This window comes from Dicentrarchus labrax, unplaced genomic scaffold, assembly GCF_905237075.1.
Source record: "Dicentrarchus labrax unplaced genomic scaffold, dlabrax2021, whole genome shotgun sequence".
Classification (NCBI taxonomy): Eukaryota; Metazoa; Chordata; class Actinopteri; family Moronidae; genus Dicentrarchus; species Dicentrarchus labrax.
In genome coordinates this window covers 1,870,753-1,892,406 of record NW_026136721.1, presented here as the reverse complement: position 1 = coordinate 1,892,406, position 21,654 = coordinate 1,870,753, and the positions used below count along the sequence as shown (strand labels likewise).

General features: G+C 44.5%; 1 protein-coding gene across 6 annotated transcripts in view; it reads left to right on the top strand.

Moving 5' to 3' along the window:
* Nucleotides 1-21,654, top strand: part of LOC127354765 (piezo-type mechanosensitive ion channel component 2) — a 72,253-nt gene that overhangs the window by 27,841 nt on the left and 22,758 nt on the right. For all 6 annotated transcript variants that reach the window (XM_051384925.1, XM_051384921.1, XM_051384924.1 and 3 more), the window contains 13 exons: nt 3,865-4,013; nt 5,507-5,585; nt 5,680-5,774; nt 6,212-6,408; nt 6,494-6,651; nt 6,748-6,924; nt 7,289-7,402; nt 7,539-7,739; nt 7,829-8,033; nt 8,353-8,454; nt 9,062-9,239; nt 9,336-9,422; nt 9,513-9,669. In XM_051384925.1, the coding sequence (XP_051240885.1) occupies nt 3,865-4,013; nt 5,507-5,585; nt 5,680-5,774; nt 6,212-6,408; nt 6,494-6,651; nt 6,748-6,924; nt 7,289-7,402; nt 7,539-7,739; nt 7,829-8,033; nt 8,353-8,454; nt 9,062-9,239; nt 9,336-9,422; nt 9,513-9,669 (1,899 nt within the window). The remainder of the gene's footprint in view (nt 1-3,864; nt 4,014-5,506; nt 5,586-5,679; nt 5,775-6,211; nt 6,409-6,493; nt 6,652-6,747; nt 6,925-7,288; nt 7,403-7,538; nt 7,740-7,828; nt 8,034-8,352; nt 8,455-9,061; nt 9,240-9,335; nt 9,423-9,512; nt 9,670-21,654) is intronic.

Here is a 21,654-nt window from a genome sequence, read left to right as displayed (position 1 = left end):
TCGTTCAAATGCAAGGCAAAAATTCACCGAAAATGACCACAGACTTAAAAATGGCCAACTTTGACGGCACGCCACGGACATGCCCTTTAACGTACAGTTACAAATTGAACAGCGTTCATTCAGCACCATTTTTTGACTGTACTGACTAATTTTGAAGAAGATCTGATAAATTCCCTAGGAGGAGTTCGTTCAAATACAAGCCCAAAAAGTCAAAATGACCACAAAATGATGAAAATTAAAAATTGAAATTGCAGACTTCCTGTGGGTTTTGGGGCATGGGTCCAAGAGGCTTTTCTGCTTGTTGTATCATGATACACATGCGTAGCAATTTTCGTACATGTGGGCCTTACGTGTCTTGGGGGCTGATTCTGGGGGGCATGGCTTAGACGTTTGGCGGCGCCCGTGCACGGGGACAATGTCATGTCGGTATTTTTGCTACGTTTGAATTTTGTGCAAATTTTCATGGCATTTTGAGCATGTTGCGGGGGCCAAATATGCGGTCGAAGTCCCAGAGGTATAATAATAATTCCTAGAGGAACAATAGGGTCCTTGCACTTCTTAGTGCTCGGTCCCTAATTATAATAATAATAACACTAATATCAGTGATATTAGCAATGGCAGTCAAGCAGGCCCATGGCAGGAGGCTCCACCAGGATCCATGAGAACCTGCGAGATGAGTAAGCACAAGAACTCCGGGGAAGAAGTGAAGTTAGTAACATGCATTAATGGAACATGAATGAGTGCAGAAAGAGAGAGGAAGAGAGGAGCTCAGTGCGCCGTGCGAAATCCCCTGATAGTCTAGGCCTATAGCAGCATAACTAAGGGATGGTTAAGGACTCACCTAAGCCAACCCTAACTATAAGCTTTTTCAAAGAGGAATGTCTTAAAGGGGAACTTCGGCAGATTTTTACCCTAGTCTTGATCACTAGAGGTCACTACTAGTGAATACTGTCGATAGGAAAAAGAACGACCAGAATTGGTTCTAGCAAACTGGAGATCCTGCAGCTAATGGCCAGAGCTCCCAGTTAGTTATAATACACTTTTTGGGGGCATATCCTAAAGAGTGCCTTTTGCTCCTCTTAACAGACAAAAAATGCAATTAAAATGTCTGTGCAACATGATCAGGGCCCTTACGTGACAACAACATGCCTTTGCAACTCATACGCTGTGTAGAAACCGTACAAAACAGTACTGTCGCCTACCTGTTTTTCCTGTGCTCGCCTCATCGAAAGCCCAGACTAATCGATCACGGAGATAATGCCTTCACGACGAAAAAAAGTTTATTTCCCCCTCAAAAATGTCCATGTCTTCACACACTACTCTCCGATTTGCACACTTCCTGCAACAATTTCTTCTTCTGCGTTTACCTGCAACAAGTGAAATCCCATGGGATTTCAGCCTGGACGGTGTGGAAGCCATCCAAGGAGACGACCTGGTCCGTAATGTCCCTGTGCAGCCATGTCTCAGTGAAACACATCAGACTGCACTCACGGTACTCCGGGTGGCTCCGTGTCAGCACCGTTAGCTCGTCCATTTTGTTGTTAAGGGACCCTCTCCATAAGCCCGTCCCGTCTCGACCCTCCTCCTCTCTGAAAACAACCTCGTTAGAGAGGACAGGACTTCACAGAGTTACAGTGAAGAAACAAGAAAGAACAAAAGAGAATAAAAGTGAAGAAAGTTAAAAACTTTCGCGCCTGCGCACATAGCTTTTCTACGGGTTGTTTTTATTATGCCGCTTCCACCGGAACACTGCAACTTTGTTTACTAGGTACAAGTGCCTACACTTTCATCGTCTACCTTTCCATGACCATGAAATACTGCAGTTGTGGCTAGTTGTTCTTCAGCTGGATGTGGAAACTCCCATACAAGTACTATGCGAAAATGATCACCGCATTCGCAGCGAACATTTTGAGGAGGATGACTACAGAGACACAACACAGCGGGGCCGGCTGAAGAGAAATGCCATTCCGAGGATGAAGACTGCTGCAACCACTGTGGAGGTAATGTTATATTCATTACTTCATTTAGCTTCGTTTTGGCAGACACGGCTTGAGAAGGGATGTGCGGCAACACATTTTTGAGGGGAAATAAACTTTTTTTCGTTGCGAAGGCATTATCTCCGTGATCGCATTGTACTTGTATGGGAGTTTGCACATTCAATTCAATTCAATTCAATTTTATTTGTATAGCGCCAATTCATAACAGAAGTTATCTCAGGACACTTTTCCAGACGAGAAAGCACAAGAACTCCGGGGAAGAAGTGAAGTTAGTAACATGCATTAATGGAACATGAATAAGTGCAGAAAGAGAGAGGAAGGGAGGAGCTCAGTGCACCATGGGAAATCCCCCGATAGTCTAGGCCTATAGCAGCATAACTAAGGGATGGTTCAGGACTCACCTGATCCAGCCCTAACTATAAGCTTTATCAAAGAGGAATGTCTTAAGCCTACTCTTGAATGTGGAGAGGGTGTCTGCCTCCCGAACCACAACTGGAAGCTGGTTCCACAGGAGAGGAGCTTGGTAACTGAAGGCTCTGGCTCCTGTTCTACTTTTAGAGACTATAGGAACCACAAGTAGCCCAGCATTCAGAGAACGTAGTGTTTTTACTATTACCCCACGTAGTAATAAAATTGAATTGAATTAATAGGGTACTATGAGCTCTTTAAGATATGAAGGGCCCTGACCATGAAGAGCTTTATAGGTGAGGAGGAGGATTTTAAATTCTATTCTACATTTTACAGGGAGCCAGTGCAGAGAAGCTAGTACAGGAGAGATGTGATCTCTTTTTCTAGTTCCTGTCAGTACTCGTGCTCGTGCACATCCAGCTGAAGAACAACTAGCCACAACTGCAGTATCTCATGGTCATGGAAAGGTAGACGATGAAAGTGTAGGCACTTGTACCTTCTCATTATGTTGCCACCATTTGGAAAGGCACAAATGCGAACCATTTCTTCTCCACAGTAGATCAACAACACACGTTATTCTTACTCCAAGCTTCTTCCCTTGTGAACACCTCTGATCAACAATCTCTTCTTCTTCTGCGTTTATCCCACGGGACTTCAGCGCTTCAGACTGCTCTCGCGCTGAAGTCCTGTGGGATTTCACTTGTTGCAGGTAAACGCAGAAGAAGAAATTGTTGCAGGAAGTGTGCAAATCGGAGAGTAGTGTGTGAAGACATGGACATTTTTGAGGGGGAAATAAACTTTTTTTCGTCGTGAAGGCATTATTTCCGTGATCGATTATTCTGGGCTTTTGGTGAAGCGAGCGGTGGAAAAACAGGTAGGCGACAGTACTGTTTTGTACGGTTTCTGCACAACGTATGAGTTGAAAAGGCATATTGTTGTCACGTAAGGGCCCTGATCATGTTGCACAGACATTTTAATTGCATTTTGTGTCTGTTAAGAGGTGCAAGAGGCACTCTTTAGGATATGCCCCCAAGAAGTAATTATTATAACTAACTGGGAGCTCTGGCCATTAGCTGCAGGATCTCCAGTTTGCTAGAACCAATTCTGGTCGTTCTTTTTCCTATCGACAGTACTCGGTGACCTCTAGTGATCAAGACTAGGCTAAAATCTGCCGAAGTTCCCCTTTAAGCCTACTCTTGAATGTGGAGAGGGTGTCTGCCTCCCGAACCACAACTGGAAGCTGGTTCCACAGGAGAGGAGCTTGGTAACTGAAAGCTCTGGCTCTTGTTCTACTTTTTCTACTACTGCTATATGTACTACTACTGTTTGTGCTACTACTGCAGGTACTACTACTGTAGACTTTAGACCAGTTAGTCTGAAGTTTTGAATCTCAGGTCATGAACTCATCCATTATGATTGAATGTGGAATCTCTGTCTCTCTTTATCTGTCTTTCTGTAGTTGAACTACGAGCGTTGGCGTGCCTTGCTCAGGGGTTTCTGGGTAGCTGTGGTGGTTTACTCAATGCTGGTTCTCATCCTGGTCTACACATTCCAGTTCCCCTCATCCCCCCACACCTGGAGCTACTACAGTGGACTCAGCACTCACAGGTCTCTAATGTCTCTAATGCCTCTTATGTCTCTAATGTCTCTAATGTTTATGAAGTCTCTACTGTTTATAATGTCTCTAATGTCTCTAATGCCTCTAATGTCTGTAAAGTCTCTAATATCTCTAATGTCTGTAAAGTCTCTAATATCTCTAATGTGTCTAATGTTTCTAATGTCTCTACTGTCTCTAATGTCTCTAATGTCTTTACTGTTTCTAATGTCTCTACTGTGTCTAAAGTCTCTACTGTCTCTACTGTTTCTAATGTCTCTAATGTCTCTACTGTTTCTAATTTCTCTAATGTCTTTAATGTCTCTAACGTATCTACTGTGTCTGCTCCAATTAATTCAGAACGCTGCAGCACGAGTACTGACAGGAACTAGAAAAAGAGATCACATCTCTCCTGTACTAGCTACTCTGCATTGGCTCCCTATAAAATGTAGAATTGAATTTAAAATCCTCCTCCTCACCTATAAAGCTCTTCATGGTCAGGCCCCTTCATATCTTAAAGAGCTCATAGTACCCTATTACCCCACTAGAACACTACGTTCTCTGAATGCTGGGCTACTTGTGGTTCCTATAGTCTCTAAAAGTAGAACAGGAGCCAGAGCCTTCAGTTACCAAGCTCCTCTCCTGTGGAACCAGCTTCCAGTTGTGGTTCGGGAGGCAGACACCCTCACCACATTCAAGAGTAGGCTTAAGACATTCCTCTTTGATAAAGCTTATAGTTAGGGCTGGATCAGGTGAGTCCTGAACCATCCCTTAGTTATGCTGCTATAGGCCTAGACTATCGGGGGGATTTCCCATGGTGCACTGAGATACTCTCTTCCTCTCTCTTTCTGCACTCATTCATGTCCCTTTAATGCATGTTACTAACTCCACTTCTTCCCCGGAGTTCTTGTGCTTTCTCGTCTCGCAGGTTCTCATGGATCCTGGTGGAGCCTCCTGCCATGGTCCTGCTTGACTGCCATTGCCAATACTGTTGTTGCTGTGCACCTGTCTGTCTGTCTGTCGCTCTCTCTCTCTCTCTCTCTCTCTCTCTCTCTCTCTCACCCCAACTGGTCGAGACAGACGACCACCCACCTAGAGCCGGAGGATCTGTCCTAGGTTTCTGCCTTTTAACAGGCAGTTTTTCCTTGCCCTTGTCGCCAAGTGCTTGCTCATGGTGGTACTGTTGGGTCTCTGTAATTAATGTTAAAGAGTTCGGTCTAGACCTGCTCTATTTGAAAAGTGTCCTGAGATAACTTCTGTTATGAATTGGCGCTATACAAATAAAATTGAATTGAATTGAATTGAATTGTTTCTAAAGTCTCTAATGTCTCTACTGTGTCTAAAGTCTCTAATGTCACTAATGTCTCTAATGTCTCTAATGTCTCTAATGTCTCTAATATCTGTAATATTTCTAATGTCTCTACTGTTTCTAATGTCTCTACTCTCTCTAATGTCTCTAACGTCTCTCATGTTTCTAATGTCTCTAATGTTTCTACTGTCTTTCCAGGTTGGAGGATGTTGGTTTGGAGAAATTCTCAGTTCCCGTTCTCTTCACTAAGATATTCATCCCTGCAGCGTTCCTCCTGGTACTCAAACAACTTCCTTCAAAACATCATTCAGTTCAGTCTGACGATTTCTTTTCTTTCAGTAAAAGTTGACTCTTGACTGATTTTCCTGCAGGTGTGTATCGTACACCTGCATTACTTCCATGAGCCGTTCCTGCAGCTTACCGACCTGAAGACTGTGGTGGACACACACAACAGCACCATCACCAGGTAACACACGGTCCAAAGACCTGTAATCCCAGAGTTTTGTAAGTAGTCCCCAGACCTTTGTAACTAGTCCCTAGGAGAAACAGCGTATTCACTTCCGGTTTTCAAAATAAAGGTATTAAGAACAGTAAGCTATAATTCGAACCTACATTTAAAATAAAATATGTTTCATTAAAGTGTTTCATGCGCCCATGATGAATAAAAAACATACTTAATATCAAGCATTTTTACTGCTTCCGTAAAAACCAGCCTAGTTTGCAAAATTGTGTTTTAGCAATTGGAAAAAACTGTAAAAGGAAGTTATTTGTATGTATGGTCTAGACCTACTCTATTTGAAAAGTGTGATAACGGAATAAATTGCGGCTCTTCCCTCCATACCTGAAGGAGGTGTGACTGTCCCGCTGATTGTCACCTGTGCCCACCTGTCTCTCTCTCTGCAGGTTGGTCCACTCTGATGGCAGCCTGTTTGATCTGTCAGTGAGTGGACCTCCTCAACTTCTCCTAGAGGAGGAGAAGAGAGGTGGACAGAGGGAGAGAGCGGAAGAGACAGACAAGAAGTGGATAAGTGAGGAGGAAGAGATGGAGGAGGAGTACCCTTGTATGTTTGATAGAGAAACCCTGTCTGACCGCATTACAGGTAAAACACACTGCATCATCATGATAACACTTGAATAGTTGAGTTTCAAACAGGAAGCAGACTCTTGGTGTCTCCTCCTCCTCAGTGCTTGTCTCCTGGAGGTTAGTGGTGGATCGTCTCTCTGTTTTGTTCCTGCGCCTCCTCCTGTCCCTGCAGCGCCTGCAGCACCTCCTCTGGTGGCTCCTGGAACTACACATCGTCAAGATCGTCTCCTCCTACATCATCTGGGTCTCTGTGAAGGAGGTCAGAGTCTGGTCTCTGAGCTGTAGACTGTCTTTCTGATATCTGTGTCTGTCTTTCTGTCTGACGTATCTGTCTCTCTTATCTGTCTCTCTGCAGGTGTGTGTATTTAACCTGGTGTTCGTTCTGTGTGTGGGTATGGCTCTACCCTGCAGGGCGTGGCGCCCCCTTCTGTCAGGAGTATGTACAGTTTGGACCTGTGTGGTGACCGTCTGTAAGATGTTGTACCAACTCAACGTCGTCCAACCAATCAGATACTCCTCCAACTGCACCATGGTAACCATAGCAACCTTATGATACCTTTTTGTCTGTCTCTAAAGTTGAGTTCACTCCAAATTTAAAGCAAGTTTTTGCCCCGGGTTACTCACACATGTTTGACCCATCACATTTAGTTGTGTAACACTGCTTCCATTCAGTGAGAGTGAACTGTTGTCCAGTGACAACCTTTTATCTGACTTGTGTCTGTATAGTTGGAGGACAGTAGTAGTACTCCTAACAGCTCCTTTTGGAGGATATCCTTACAAAAAGCGTGCTGTGTATCAAATAAGATGTGCCTCATCATGGCAAACATCTGCCCATGTCGACTGCTGACTAGGTACCGTGCACACTAATGATTTCATACTTGTCTCTCTCTCTACAGCCTGGTAACTCCAGCACCAACCTATCTCGCTCTGTTTTGTACACTGGACCAGTTGACCCCGCCCAGTGGGTGGGGCTTCGGAAGACAAACGGAAAACTGCTCGATTACTTGAGGGTGAGCAGTGACATCACAACCAATCCCACTTTAATCAGGCTGCAGTACTGCTAGCATTGACGCTAACTTATCTCTACAGTATGACCAGATTGTGTTAGCTCTGATAATTTAGCATCATGCTAACCTGTCTCTACAGTATAACCTGATGATGTTAGCGCTGTTAGCCTTCGAGGTGACCGTTTACAGACACCAGGAACTCTACCGTCTCCGCCGTAACAAAGTCCCGCCCCCCACCAGAACTCTGTTTCATGATATAACCAGGCGTCACCTGGATGACAGCATTCTGAGCTGCATTAAGTACTTCCTCAACTACTTCTTCTACAAGTTTGGACTGGAGGTGAGTTACACACCCATTAACATAAGAAGCTCTTCCTATTTAAAGACCATTCCCATGCTCTTCGTCCTCCTTCTCGTCCTCCTCCTCAGACTTGCTTCCTGTTGGCCGTGAACGTGATTGGTCAGCGAATGGATCTGTTTGCTGTAGGCCATGCCTTTGGGCTGATCGCCATCCTATCACGTCGCAGCAGGAAACGCATCACCTCAGTGTGGCCCATGTACTGCTACTTCCTGTCAGGGCTGTTGTGTTTCCAGTACCTGCTGTGTATCGGGTTCCCTCCTGCTGTCTGTAAAGGTACAAACTCCCTATGTTGAGATTACACAATCTACACAATAAAGTTTAGAAACCATGTTTGCAGAGGTTTCATGGCTTTTGTACTGAAAAGATTAAAGGGGATCTTGGAAGATAGATGTTGCTCATGGAGCGAAAAGGCTAACAGTTTCACCCTGTTTCAAGTGTTTGTGCTAAATTAGCTTAATATGTCCGAGACGTCTCAGACAGCAACAAATCTGGTGTACGTTTTTGGGTTTAAACCAGGAAAATTATGAATAAAGCTGATGATTCAGAAAACAGAATACATAAAACTGGTCAAACCTTTGTGTTGGATTTTCAGATTATCCCTGGAGACCTCCGTCTTCCAACATGGACTCCAATGTAGTGAAGTGGCTCTTCCTCCCTGACCACCTGACACCACCAAACCCACTCTTCCTCCTCTGTAAGATCATCATCATCATCATCCAGTGCACACTTAGATTGACATTTTATTACATCCTCAATATAAATTGACTTGAATTTCCCTTGGGATAAAGTATCTATCTATCTATCTATCTATCTATCTATCTATCTATCTAAAACAACAATATGAATATCGTGAGAACATCACATAATTTATTTCACTGAACTGAACAAAAAAAAAGCTCTTAAATGGAAGAAAATTATGTGTATTCTTTATATCTGAGTGCACAGACCAGTCTGGGGTGGAAGTCACAGTTACATGTGAAGTTGCACATTTGTGGTGGCAGGAAAACAGCGTAAACAAGATCCTGGAATAAATAGTAAAATAATTTATAATATAATGAATAAATAAACAAATAATTGTTGTGCTGTTGAAATTGAGTTTTCTAACCTCTACAAACAACTGACACCCACCACAACACAGAGTCCAAAGTCAAAGCTAACATCACTGCAAAGCTTGTGGCACATGTTGGCGGAACATATTTTCGAATTTGACCCAAACATTTTGTAAAATCTAATATGCAGAATGAATTTAGAGGTTAAACATGGAACTGATTTCATTTGATTTCCTATTTCTCACCTTTCAGATGATTTCTTGCTCCTCCTCGGAGCCTCTCTGCAGCTGCAGGTGTTTGAGGAGGAGCTTCAACCGTCTGTTCAGATCCTCTCAGGAGACAACTATGAGCTGGATGGAGACGACCAGCAGCTTACTGATCCAATCAGACGTCTCCACCTCAACAACGTCCCTGACTTCATGATGTGCCGGTAAACTCCACCCACTGCCCGCCTGCCTGTCTGTCTGTCTGTCTGTCTGTCTGTCTGTCTGTCTGTCTGTCTGACCTTGGATCTCTGTATGTGCAGGTCTTACCTGGATATGATGAAGGTGATCATCTTCAGCTACATGTTCTGGTTTGTTCTCACCATCATTTTCATTACCGGAACCACCAGGTGAGTGGGCAGAGCCACAGGAAAAATCAGTGCTCCTCAAAACAGAATCATGAGGGATAACCTCTGACACGTTTTTACTTCCTGTTCCAGGATCAGTATCTTCTGTATGGGTTACCTGGTGGCGTGTTTCTACTTCCTGTTGGTGGGCGGAGACCTGCTGCTGAAACCAGTCAGATCCATCCTGGTGTATTGGGACTGTCTGATTGGCTACAACGTGTTCGTTATCACCATGAAGAATATTCTGTCGGTAAGATACATTATCACCATCATTATCATTATCCAATCCAATCCAACTTTATTTGTTAAGCACTCTAAAACAACAATCATCATCATTATCACCATCATTATCATCATCAATATCATCACCATTATCATCATCATCATCATCATCATTATCATCACCATCACCATCATTATAATCATCACCATCATTATCATCATCACCATCATTGTAATCATCACCATCATTATCATCATCATCACCATCATTATCATCATCATCATCATCATCATCATCACCATCATCATCATCATCACCATCACCATCATCATCAATATCATCATCATCACCATCATCATTATCATCATTCTTCCCACATAATCCTTCCCTATCTGACCATTATTTAATAACTTTTGAATTCATACTATTAGATTATAAGCCATTAGGCAAAACTTCCTACAGCAGATGTCTATCTGACAGTGCTGTAGCTAAATTTAAGGAGGAGATTCCATCAATGTTTAGTTCAATGCCATGTGCGCCGTGGCTGCCTGTCTGCGCTGGTACGCCTCCACCCCCCTTTCCCACCTCCCCCATTGCAAGTTGTTTTGAGTTTTTATGTTGTAAAGTGTGCTCATATGTGTTTATGTTGCTGAGGTTTTTTTTCACAGTCCCACACTGCACTCCCCTACAGGAGCAGAGTCTGGGAGCTGCTTTTTTTCTCCTCCCCTCTCCTCTTGTTTCTCCCCCCCCCCACAAGTTATTTCCCCACGGGGATTATTAAAGTATTTCTGATTCTGATTCTGATTCTGATAAACCAGAGTCCTAAAATAACTTTAGTCCCTCTAATATTGATAATCTTGTTAATAGTGCTGCAGGCTCACTACGATCAACATTAGACTCTATCACTCCTATAAAAAGGAAATTATTAAAACATAAGAAACTAGCACCGTGGTACAACCACCAAACCCGCCAGCTGAAGCAAAAAACAAGGAAATCTGAAAGGAAATGGCGCTCTTCGAAATTATTAGAATATCGCTCAATTTGGCATGATAATCTTAAAACTTATAGAAAGGCCTTCCATAATGCCAGAGGAGCCTATTACTCAGCACTAATAGAAGAAAATAAGAACAACCCTAGGTTCCTCTTCAGCACTGTAGCCAGGCTGACAGAGAGTCACAGCTCTATTGAGCCACATATCCCCATAAACTTAAGTAGCAATGACTTCATGAGCTTCTTTTATAATAAAATTATTACTATTAGAGAGAAAATTAATCACCAACTGCCATCAACAGCTATCACTGGCTCTCCAAGTTCAGGAACATTAACTAATGTAAACTCAGATATATATTTAGAATGTTTTTCTGCTATCAATCTTCATCAGTTAACTTCAGTAATTTCTTCAGCAAAGCCATCAACCTGTCTATTAGACCCGATCCCAACTAGGCTGCTTAAAGAGGTCGTACTCTTAATTGGCACTTCTTTACTGGATATGATTAATCTTTCTTTATTATCAGGATATACCACAGTCCTTTAAAGTAGCTGTAATTAAACCCCTTGTTAAAAAGCCCACTCTTGACCCAGGGGTTTTAGCCAACTATAGACTGATTTCTAACTTCCCCATCCTCTCTAAGATTCTGGAGAAAGTAGTCGCCAAACAGTTGTATGACTTTCTACATAACAATAGCTCATAAGGGTTAGGGTTAGGGTTCATAAGCTTAAGTTCATCAGAATCAGATTTATTGACAGGTAGGTTTTTACACATACAAGGAATTTGTCTTGGTGCAAGGGTGCTTAAAATATACAATCACACAAAAAAATACAAGTCACACAAAAATCACACAAGAATAAAGTACTTTTAAAAAAAAAAAAAGATAAATAAAGATGAGAAAGATAAGAAAAGATAGGAAAACTGTACAGTAGATGGGAGTGCATTAATGTAATGCATACTGTATATACAGGGTGGGTATGAGAGTCAGTGACAGTGGGGGGTCCGGGCCTTGTTAATGAGGCCAGCTGCAGACGGGAAGAAACTGTTTTTGTGGCGAGAGGTTTTGGTCCTGATGGATCGCAGCCTCCTGCCTGAGGGGAGAGGGTCAAAGAGTTTGTGGCCGGGGTGGGAGGGGTCAGCCACAATCTTGCCTGCATGCCTCAGGGTCCTAGAGATGTACAGGTCCTGGAGGGATGGCAGGTTGCAGCCGATCACCTTCTCAGCGGAATGAATGATATGCTGCAGTCTGCCCTTGTCCTTGGCAGTGGCAGCAGCGTACCAGATGGTGATGGATGAGGTGAGGATGGACTCGATGATGGCGGTGTAGAAGTGCACCATCATCGTCTTTGGCAGGTTGAATTTCCCCAGCTGCTGTAGGAAGAGGTGCAACTGTTGGTTAGTGTTGCACGGTGCACCGATACTTCAAAAGTATCGCGATTCTTGGAAATTAAAAACGCCATGATTCCTAAATTTAATAGTATCGATACTTTTAAGAATGACCGCGTTCCAGATTTGTAAGAGTCGTATTTCATGTTGGTGTGTGCAACGCATGCTTCCAGTGCCTCCCTATGGACGTCTGTGTTTTTTCTCCTCACGCATGCAGCAAAGAAGCTGCAGCTGTCATGTGACAAACACTGTAACGAGATCGCTGCATGTGCAAGCACAAGTGATACTGTGGCCGCCGGTCCACGACTGGTAGAAAAAGATGACGCGAGGAGTGAAATATGGAAGTACTACCTTGCTGACAGTGAGGGCAAAGCTACCGATAAGTTGAGACCTGTTTGTCGTCAGTGCTAACGTTACAAACGAATGTAAACAAAGGGAGCAAACACCTCGAACCTGGCGAAACACTTGGCCGACAAGCACGCCGAGTTGTACAAGGAGTTTAAAGACCGACAGGTTAGTATGTGAAAGATAACACGACCACGCTCATGCCCTTAAATAAGTCAAATGAGTAGGCTATGGTTATTTTGTGAGAAGTCACTATTTTGCACCACCGTAGTTTGACGATGCTATATAGAGAAATAGTAGGCTAACTATAGGCATTATCCTCATGGCTAACCAATAGCCTGCCTACGGCTAATTCAACATCTCTGAAAACGCAACTTTCACGGATAACGTTAATCATTTGCAAGCTGCTAAAATAAAGCACACAAAACATCAGCTAAAATTATCTATTGGCTATATGATTATAATCAGAGCATGTGCATGTTTGTCAGTGATTTATGTATATGGGTTATTGCAGCATTTAAAGAGCACAGACCGCAGAGGAGGTGTATTTGTGAAACGCCTTGTAAGAAATGATGGACTCAAATATAAAGTTAACCATCAAAGAAATCAGACATTGAAGTACAGGAAACATTAGCCTATATTAATCCATATATCACAGCTTAAATAACATTAGGTTAACTCATTATTTCCTATTATTAATTATGGTAATGTTATGGTTAAGTAAATGTTAGCAGTTATCACTATAACCACTGCATATAGAGATGCTAAGTTAGTCACAAGTTATTGTTACTATCACACATAAACTATTTAGATCCTCTGTTATGACAAATTTATCACCATCATATTTTAAATATTTCCATTTTCTTCTGCTACAGAAAAGTATCGAAAAAGTATCGAAATCGCAATTCTTGACTTGGTATCGGTATCGAAACAATAATTTTGGTATCGTGACAACACTACTGTTGGTGTACAGGGAGAAGAGTAGAGGAGAAAGAACGCAGCCTAGGGGGGAACCGGTGCTGATGGTCTGGGAGTCAGAGACATTTTTCAACCAGCCTCACATGCTGTTTCCTGTCAGACAGGAAGTCTGTGATCCACCTGCAGGTGGATTCAGGCACAGTGAGCTGGGAGAGCTTGTCCTGTAGCAGAGCTGGGATGATGGTGTTAAACGCAGAGCTGAAGTCCACAAACAGGATCCTGACGTAGGTTCCTGGGGAGTCCAGATGCTGGAGGATGAAGTGCAGGGCCATGTTAACCGCATCATCTAGAGACCTGTTGGCTCTGTAGGCGAACTGCAGTCGGTCCAGGAGTGGGTCCCTTATGGCTTTCAGGTGGGAAAGCACAAGGCGCTCAAAAGACTTCATGACCACAGAGGTGAGGGCAAGTCTGTAGTCATTTAGTCCTGTGGTCCTTGCTTTCTTGGGGACAGGGATGATGGTGGTTGACTTGAAGCAGGCTGGCACATGACATGTCTCCAATGAGGTGTTGAAGATGTCTGTGAACACCGGAGACAGCTGGTCAGCACAGTGCTTCAGGGTGGATGGAGAGACTGGTCCGGCTGCTTTGTAGGGGTTCTGCCTCTTGAAGAGCCTGTTGACGTCTCTCTCTTGTAGGCAGAGAGTCGTCGCTGTGGTGGAGGACGAGGGATTCACATAGGTGTAAAGTTGTGGAGTGGCCCCGGCTCCTGCTGAGCTGGGGGGGGAGAGACTGGTGAGGTGGGGTTGTTGAGGGGTGTCACGGGGGATGGTGTCAGGACTGCACCTTTGTCTGTCGAAGCGGCACTCTCATTCAGCTCATTTGCCAGGTGCAAGTCGTTGATGGAGTGAGGGGTTTTTGGCTTGTAGTTTGTTATCTGTCTGAGCCCCTTCCAGACAGAACCAGAGTCGTTGGCTGAGAGTTATGTTGAAGTTTCTCAGAGTACTGTGTCGTTTAGCTTCACTCACCGCCTTCCTAAACTTGTACTTAGATTCCTTAAACTTGTCCCTGTCTCCACTCCTAAACGCTTGCTCCTTCTGCAGCCGTAACTGTCTGAGTTTGGCTGTGAACCAGGGTTTGTCGTTGTTAAAACTGATGGTATACAGCAGTCCTCACAGAAGCTGATGTATGATGTCACAGCCTCTGTGTACTCAGACTGTAGTGTAACAGTGATCCAGTATGTTTTTCTCTCTGGTCGGGCATTTAATAAGCTCTTTGTATTAAGGAAGTTTGTGACTGAGGTTTCCTTTATTAAAGTCACCAAGGACAAGGAGTCCAGGTTAGACTGCTCCACACACAGTATCTGGTCGGCGAGCATGCGCTGTGCATCCTGCACTTTGGCCTGCAGTGGAATGTAAACACCGACCAGAATGAATGAAACGAAGTCACGGGGGGAGTAAAAAGGTTTACAGTTTTATGATCAAATATTCCAGAGTAGAAGAGCAGTGCTGTTAGATCACTGTCACATCATTGCACCAGCTACTGTTGATATAAAAACAGATACACCCTTCGATTTGCCGGAGAGTTCCGTGTCACGATCCGCTCTGAGGAGTTGGAAGCCTGCCAGCTGCAGCGCAGAGTCCGGTATCGATCCACACAGCCACGTCTCCGTGAAGCATAAAACAGAGGATGAAGAAAAGTCACTGTTTTTCTCCAGAAGTAGCTGAAGTTCGTCCATTTTGTTGCACAGTGATTGCATGTTGGAGAGGAATATTCCAGGTAACTGTGTGCGATGTCCGCGCTGGCGGAGATGCACATGCGCACCGGCACTTTTCCCTCTCCTCCTGCATTTCACTGCGTGAGGAAAGGTGAGCGCACCTTTGACCACAATGTCCAATAATTCCACGGTAGAAAGAAGAAAAGTGGAAAAGAGATTTTCCCCTGCTGTTCATGAGCTCTTCTCTAGTGAAAGAGCCCCGGGAATCACAGCCGAAAACTGAATTAACACACAAAACAAGAAAAAACAAAGCGCACCAACACACCGAGACAACCATCCTTGGCGCCATCTTAGGTCTTTTCATAAGTTTCTTGGCACTGCCTCAGGTGGCAGCTTGTAGTCGCAGCTCCAGTCGTATTTTTTTAACTTTGTTTATTTGTTGGTTTCAGTCTTTCCGTTTATTTTTCGAATTACTCACAATCCGTGCATAAACGTTGAGACAATGGCTAGACTAAGTTTTGTTACTTTTCTCCGCGTTCTTCTGTTCTTCTTCTGTACTTTTTGTAACAGAGAACTTTGCCAGTAGTAGTGGGGGCATTGTTTACATGCGTGAACAGCTGATTGCACCGTGTAAGCCTGTGCTGCTGCCTGAAGACGGACCTGCGGTCTGTCTCCAGTTTGGTACATGGAGACAGAGACTGTTCCAAAAGTTGGAAAAAGAAGGGTGCCTTGCACTTTATGTGAGTGAGAGGTGGTGCAATCCTGGACATGTCAGTGTGAAGGAACGTCTCTGTACCCCGGACATTGAACTGCTGGCTGTGGGAATGCACCCGTATTATTTGCCTAGGGAGTTCACGTCCACCATTGTTATCGCTGTCTACATCCCCCCGTCAGCTGATGCAGCGGTGGCCTGTGAAGTCATCAGCTCCGCCACCGCTAAACTGCAGACTGAACATCCGGATGCGTTCATGGTCATTACAGGTGATTTCAATCATGCCTCACTGAACAACACTTTAAATAACTTCCATCAATATGTTGACTGCCCCACCAGAGACAATAAAACATTGGATTTATTATATGCTAATGCCATGGATGCATATGACTCCACAGCCCCCCCCCACCTCGGCAGGTCAGACCACAACCTGGTCATGATGACTCCCAAGTATGTCCCTCTTGTGAGAAGGCAGCCTGTGCACACCAGGACAGTGAGGAGGTGGACACAGGAGACCGCTGAGGCACTGCAGGACTGCTTCGAGTCGACAGACTGGGATGTACTCTGTGAGCCACATGGGGAGGACATCGATAGGATGACCGACTGCATTACGGATTATATCAGATTCTGTGAGGACACCACCATGCGAGCCCGGACGGTTCACTGCTTCTCCAATAACAAGCCCTGGATTACCAGTGACCTGAAGGCACTCCTGAACAAGAAGAAGAAGGCTTTCAGGTCGGGAGACAGAGAGGAGCAGAGGAGAGTGCAGCACGAACTCCGAGAGATGCTGAGGACGTGCAAGGCAACTACAGGAGAAAGCTGGAGGCCAAACTCCAACAGAACAGTGTGAGGGATGTGTGAGCTGGAATGAAGCACATCACAGGGATGAAGGGGAAAGACAGGCAGACATCTGGGAGCCTGGATAGAGCTAATCAGTCTAACCAGTTTTTCAACAGGTTTAGCTCACCTGCTGCTACCCCTCCGACATCCCCAGCCCCCCACACACTCACACTGTCCCCAATGGCTCGACCCTCCCCCCAGCATTCTCCTGTACAACACCTCTCCATCTGCCCCCCCTCCTTCTCCACTGATGACATCATCTGCCCCCCTCCTTCCCCCCCACCCCCTCCTCCTCCTCCACTGATGACATCTGCACCAACACCCGCCCAACGGTGACTACAGGCCAGGTAAAGAGGCAGCTGGAAAGACTGCATCAGTGAAAGGCTGCAGGCCCTGATGGCATCTCACCTAGGATCCTGAAGACCTGTCCCAGCCAGCTGTCTCCTGTACTGGGACATCTGTACAACTTGAGCCTGAGTCAGGAGAAAGTCCCGTGCTGTGGAAGACCTCCTGTTGGTCCCAGTCCCCAAGAAGTCGAGGCCATCTGACCCAGCAGACTACAGACCAATCGCCCTAACATCGCATGTGATGAAGGTCCTGGAGAGACTGGTCTTAGCCCAGCTGAGGCCACAGGTGAGGACTTTTCTGGACTATCTACCACTACCTATCAGCCCCATTTAGGAGTCAATGATGCTGTCATCTACCTGCTGCAACGAGCCCTTATGCATCTGGAGGGTGGGGGAGGCATTGTGAGGATCACATTCTTTGATTTCTCCAGTGCTTTCAACACCATTCAGCCTCTGCTAATGGGTGAGAAGCTGCGGGTGGTGGGTGTTGAAGACACTATGATCTCCTGGATTACTGACTAGTTGACAGGCAGGCCACAGTTTGTCCGTCTGGGCAGTGTCCTGTCTGACATGGTGGTCAGTAATCCAGGAGCTCCACAGGGAACTGTGCTTTCTCCCTTCCTCTTCACCTTATACACCACTGACTTCCAGTACAAATCTGAGTCATGTCACCTGCAGAAGTTTTCTGATGACTCAGCTGTTGTCGGGTGTATAAGAGGGGGAGATGAGAGTGAGTACAGGACACTGGTAGACAACTTTGTGGAGTGGTCTGAGCAGAATCACCTGAGTCTGAATGTCAACAAGACCAGAGTGATATTGATCGACTTCGGTAGGAAGAAGAGGAGGCCCTCACAGCCACTACGGATCAGGTGGCAGGTGGTGGAGAAGGTGGAGGACTACAAATACTTGGGAGTGGTGATCAACAACACACTGGACTGGAAATCTAACACCGAGGCTGTGTACAAGAAGGGGATGAGCAGACTCTCGGCCTGTCCTCACAAATACGTTTTTTTTTTTCCGGATAAATACTTTATCATATCGGCCTCGCGTCCAGACAGATACGGCGTTTTCGGGGTGTGAAAACGGTATTTTTTGGAAACAGGTCCCAGAGTGGGAAAATCTGAAAACGCCGGATTGCCCAGAGTCGTCAGGACAGCGAAACAGATTTTTTCCGAAATGATGACGTATTAGCCCTGCCTCTCTAGCCTTTAACCTCAGCCGCGACCGCTAGACGCGTCATAACAACAACAACAATGGCGAACTACTACTACTTGTTTGTAAACAGCGCATGCTCCATGGCTTCTTTTCCAGTTTTAGTGTATTGGTGTGGCGGCGTCACAGCGCCACATACAGGCCTGGCATATGTACTACAGCGTTTTGGGTCGTTGTCAGTGAATCCGTGTGGACGCAGATATTTCTGGAAACAACACCGTGTTTATGGAGATCTTTTTCGAAACATCGTATTGGGTGAGGCCGCGTATTTGGGAGGACAGGCCCTCTATTTCCTGAGGAAGCTGAGATCCTTCAACGTGTGCAGCAAGATGTTGGCGATCTTCTACCAGTCTGTTGTTTCCAGCGCCATTTTCTTTGCTGCTGTGTGTTGGGGCAGCAGCATCAGAGCCAGCGACACCAACAGACTTGATAAAATCATCAAGAAGGCTGGCTCTGTACTCTAGAGTCTTTTGAGTCCGTGGTGGAGAGGAGAACGCTGAATAAACTGTTATCCATCATAGACAATGATCAGCACCCTCTCCATCACACAGTGGTCAGACAGCAGAGCACCTTCTCTCACAGGCTGCTCCAGCTCCGCTGTCGAAGGGACAGATACAGGAAATCTTTCCTGCCACATGCCATCACACTGTACAAATAATAAATAAAAATAACACCTAAAACTCTGGTCATAATAATACAGTCTCCAAGCACCTTATATGTTTCTATCTGTTCACTGCACCTTATATTTTTACTTTGCACTACAATTATACTGCTTATTTATACTTTTTATTTAGTATATGTTTTGGGGCTTTTATTGCCTTATTGCAATTTCCCAGCTTGGGATCAATAAAGTATATCTATCTATCTATCTATCTATCTATCTATCTATCTATCTTATTTGAGGATTTTCAGTCAGGATTTAGAGTTTATCACAGCACAGAGACAGCTCTGGTTAAAGTTCAATTCAATTCAATTCAATTTTATTTGTATAGCGCCAATTCATAACAGAAGTTATCTCAGGACACTTTTCAAATAGAGCAGGTCTAGACCGAACTCTTTAACATTAATTACAGAGACCCAACAGTACCACCATGAGCAAGCACTTGGCGACAAGGGCAAGGAAAAACTGCCTATTAAAAGGCAGAAACCTAGGACAGATCCCCCGGCTCTAGGTGGGTGGTCGTCTGTCTCGACCAGTTGGGGTGAGAGAGAGAGAGAGAGAGGCAGAGAGAGAGAGAGCGAGAGACAGACAGACAGACAGGTGCACAGCAACAACAGTATTGGCAATGGCAGTCAAGCAGGACCATGGCAGGAGGCTCCACCAGGATCCATGAGAACCTGCGAGACGAGAAAGCACAAGAACTCCGGGGAAGAAGTGGAGTTAGTAACATGCATTAATGGAACATGAATGAGTGCAGAAAGAGAGAGGAAGAGAGTAGCTCAGTGCACCATGGGAAATCCCCCGATAGTCTAGGCCTATAGCAGCATAACTAAGGGATGGTTCAGGACTCACCTGATCCAGCCCTAACTATAAGCTTTATCAAAGAGGAATGTCTTAAGCCTACTCTTGAATGTGGTGAGGGTGTCTGCCTCCCGAACCACAACTGGAAGCTGGTTCCACAGGAGAGGAGCTTGGTAACTGAAGGCTCTGGCTCCTGTTCTACTTTTAGAGACTATAGGAACCACAAGTAGCCCAGCATTCAGAGAACGTAGTGTTCTAGAGGGGTAATAGGGTACTATGAGCTCTAGTTAATAATGACTGTTTGATTGCTTCCGACAATGGACTTCTCTCTGACACCATTGACCATAATATTCTTTTACAGAGACTTGAGCATCAAATTGGCATTATCTATTGATCAAGCATGATGAAATTAATCAATTATCTAAATTACAAACATGTCTTAAGGACATAAAATCCTGGATGAGCTGCAATTTTCTGATGTTAAACTCAGAAAAAAACGAAATTCTTGTACTTGGCCCCAAAAACCTTAGAGACTCACTGTCTAAAGATATAGTTACTCTAGATGCCATTACCTTGGCCTCTAGCACCACTGTCAGGAATCTTGGAGTTATCTTTGATCAGGATTTGTCATTTAATTCCCACATAAGGCAGACCTCTAGGACTGCCTTCTTTCATTTATGTAATATTACAAAAATTAGACACATCCTATCACAGACAGATGCAGAAAAACTAATCCATGCATTTGTTACTTCAAGGCTGGATTACTGCAACTCCTTATTATCAGGCTGCCCCAATAAGTCTATTTAAACGCTCCAATTAATTCAAAATGCTGCAGCACGAGTACTGACAGGAACTAGAAAAAGAGATCACATCTCTCCTGTACTAGCTTCTCTGCACTGGCTCCCTGTAAAATGTAGAATAGAATTTAAAATCCTCCTCCTCACCTATAAAGCTCTTCATGGTCAGGCCCCTTCATATCTTAAAGAGCTCATAGTACCCTATTACCCCTCTAGAACACTACGTTCTCTGAATGCTGGGCTACTTGTGGTTCCTATAGTCTCTAAAAGTAGAACAGGAGCCAGAGCCTTCAGTTACCAAGCTCCTCTCCTGTGGAACCAGCTTCCAGTTGTGGTTCGGGAGGCAGACACCCTCACCACATTCAAGAGTAGGCTTAAGACATTCCTCTTTGATAAAGCTTATAGTTAGGGCTAGATCAGGTGAGTCCTGAACCACCCCTTAGTTATGCTGCTATAGGCCTAGACTATTGGGGGATTTCCCATGGTGCACTGAGCTCCTCCCTTCCTCTCTCTTTCTGCACTCATTCATGTCCCATTAATACATGTTACTAACTTCACTTCTTTCACGGAGTTCTTGTTCTTTCTAGTTCCATAGGAGAGAATATACTTTATTGTCCCCTAGGAGAAATTTGTCATGGACTCAAAGTGCGTAGTGCATAGTAGTAGCTGCCCTTACAGACAATAAATACACATAAAATACATATAACAGCTAAAGATGTACACATAGGCTACATACACACTCATGACACATCCAATGAAAGATTAAAACAAATAAAAAAAAAACAAGCAGAACACCAAGTTGTTGCACACTTCCCAGGCCTCAGCGTACAGATCTATTTAAAATTTTGATTAAAAATTTTGATGGAGGTGGGTACAAAAGAGTATTTAAAACGGTTCAATTTGCTTTTTGGGATTCTGTACCTTCTGCAGAGCAAGATCTCATATTCCGTTTGAAGGATGTGGGACGGGTCCAACAGTACCCTCCGCACCTGCCTGAGTACAGACTGCTCATAGATGGACTGAAGGGAGAGCTTTTCAGTCCTCCCCATAACCTTCATTGCAGTCTGTACCAGGCACTGCCTCCTGCCATGGTCCTGCTTGACTGCCATTGCTAATATCACTGATATTATTGTTATTATTATTATTAATATTATTATTATTACTACAGTTACTGTTATTACTATTGTCACTGCCCATTGTCCCCCATCGTTGTTGTCGTCATCATCATCTTCATGTTCATCATCATCAGTCACTACTATTAGTGTAGTTGTTGCTACTGTTCTGGCTG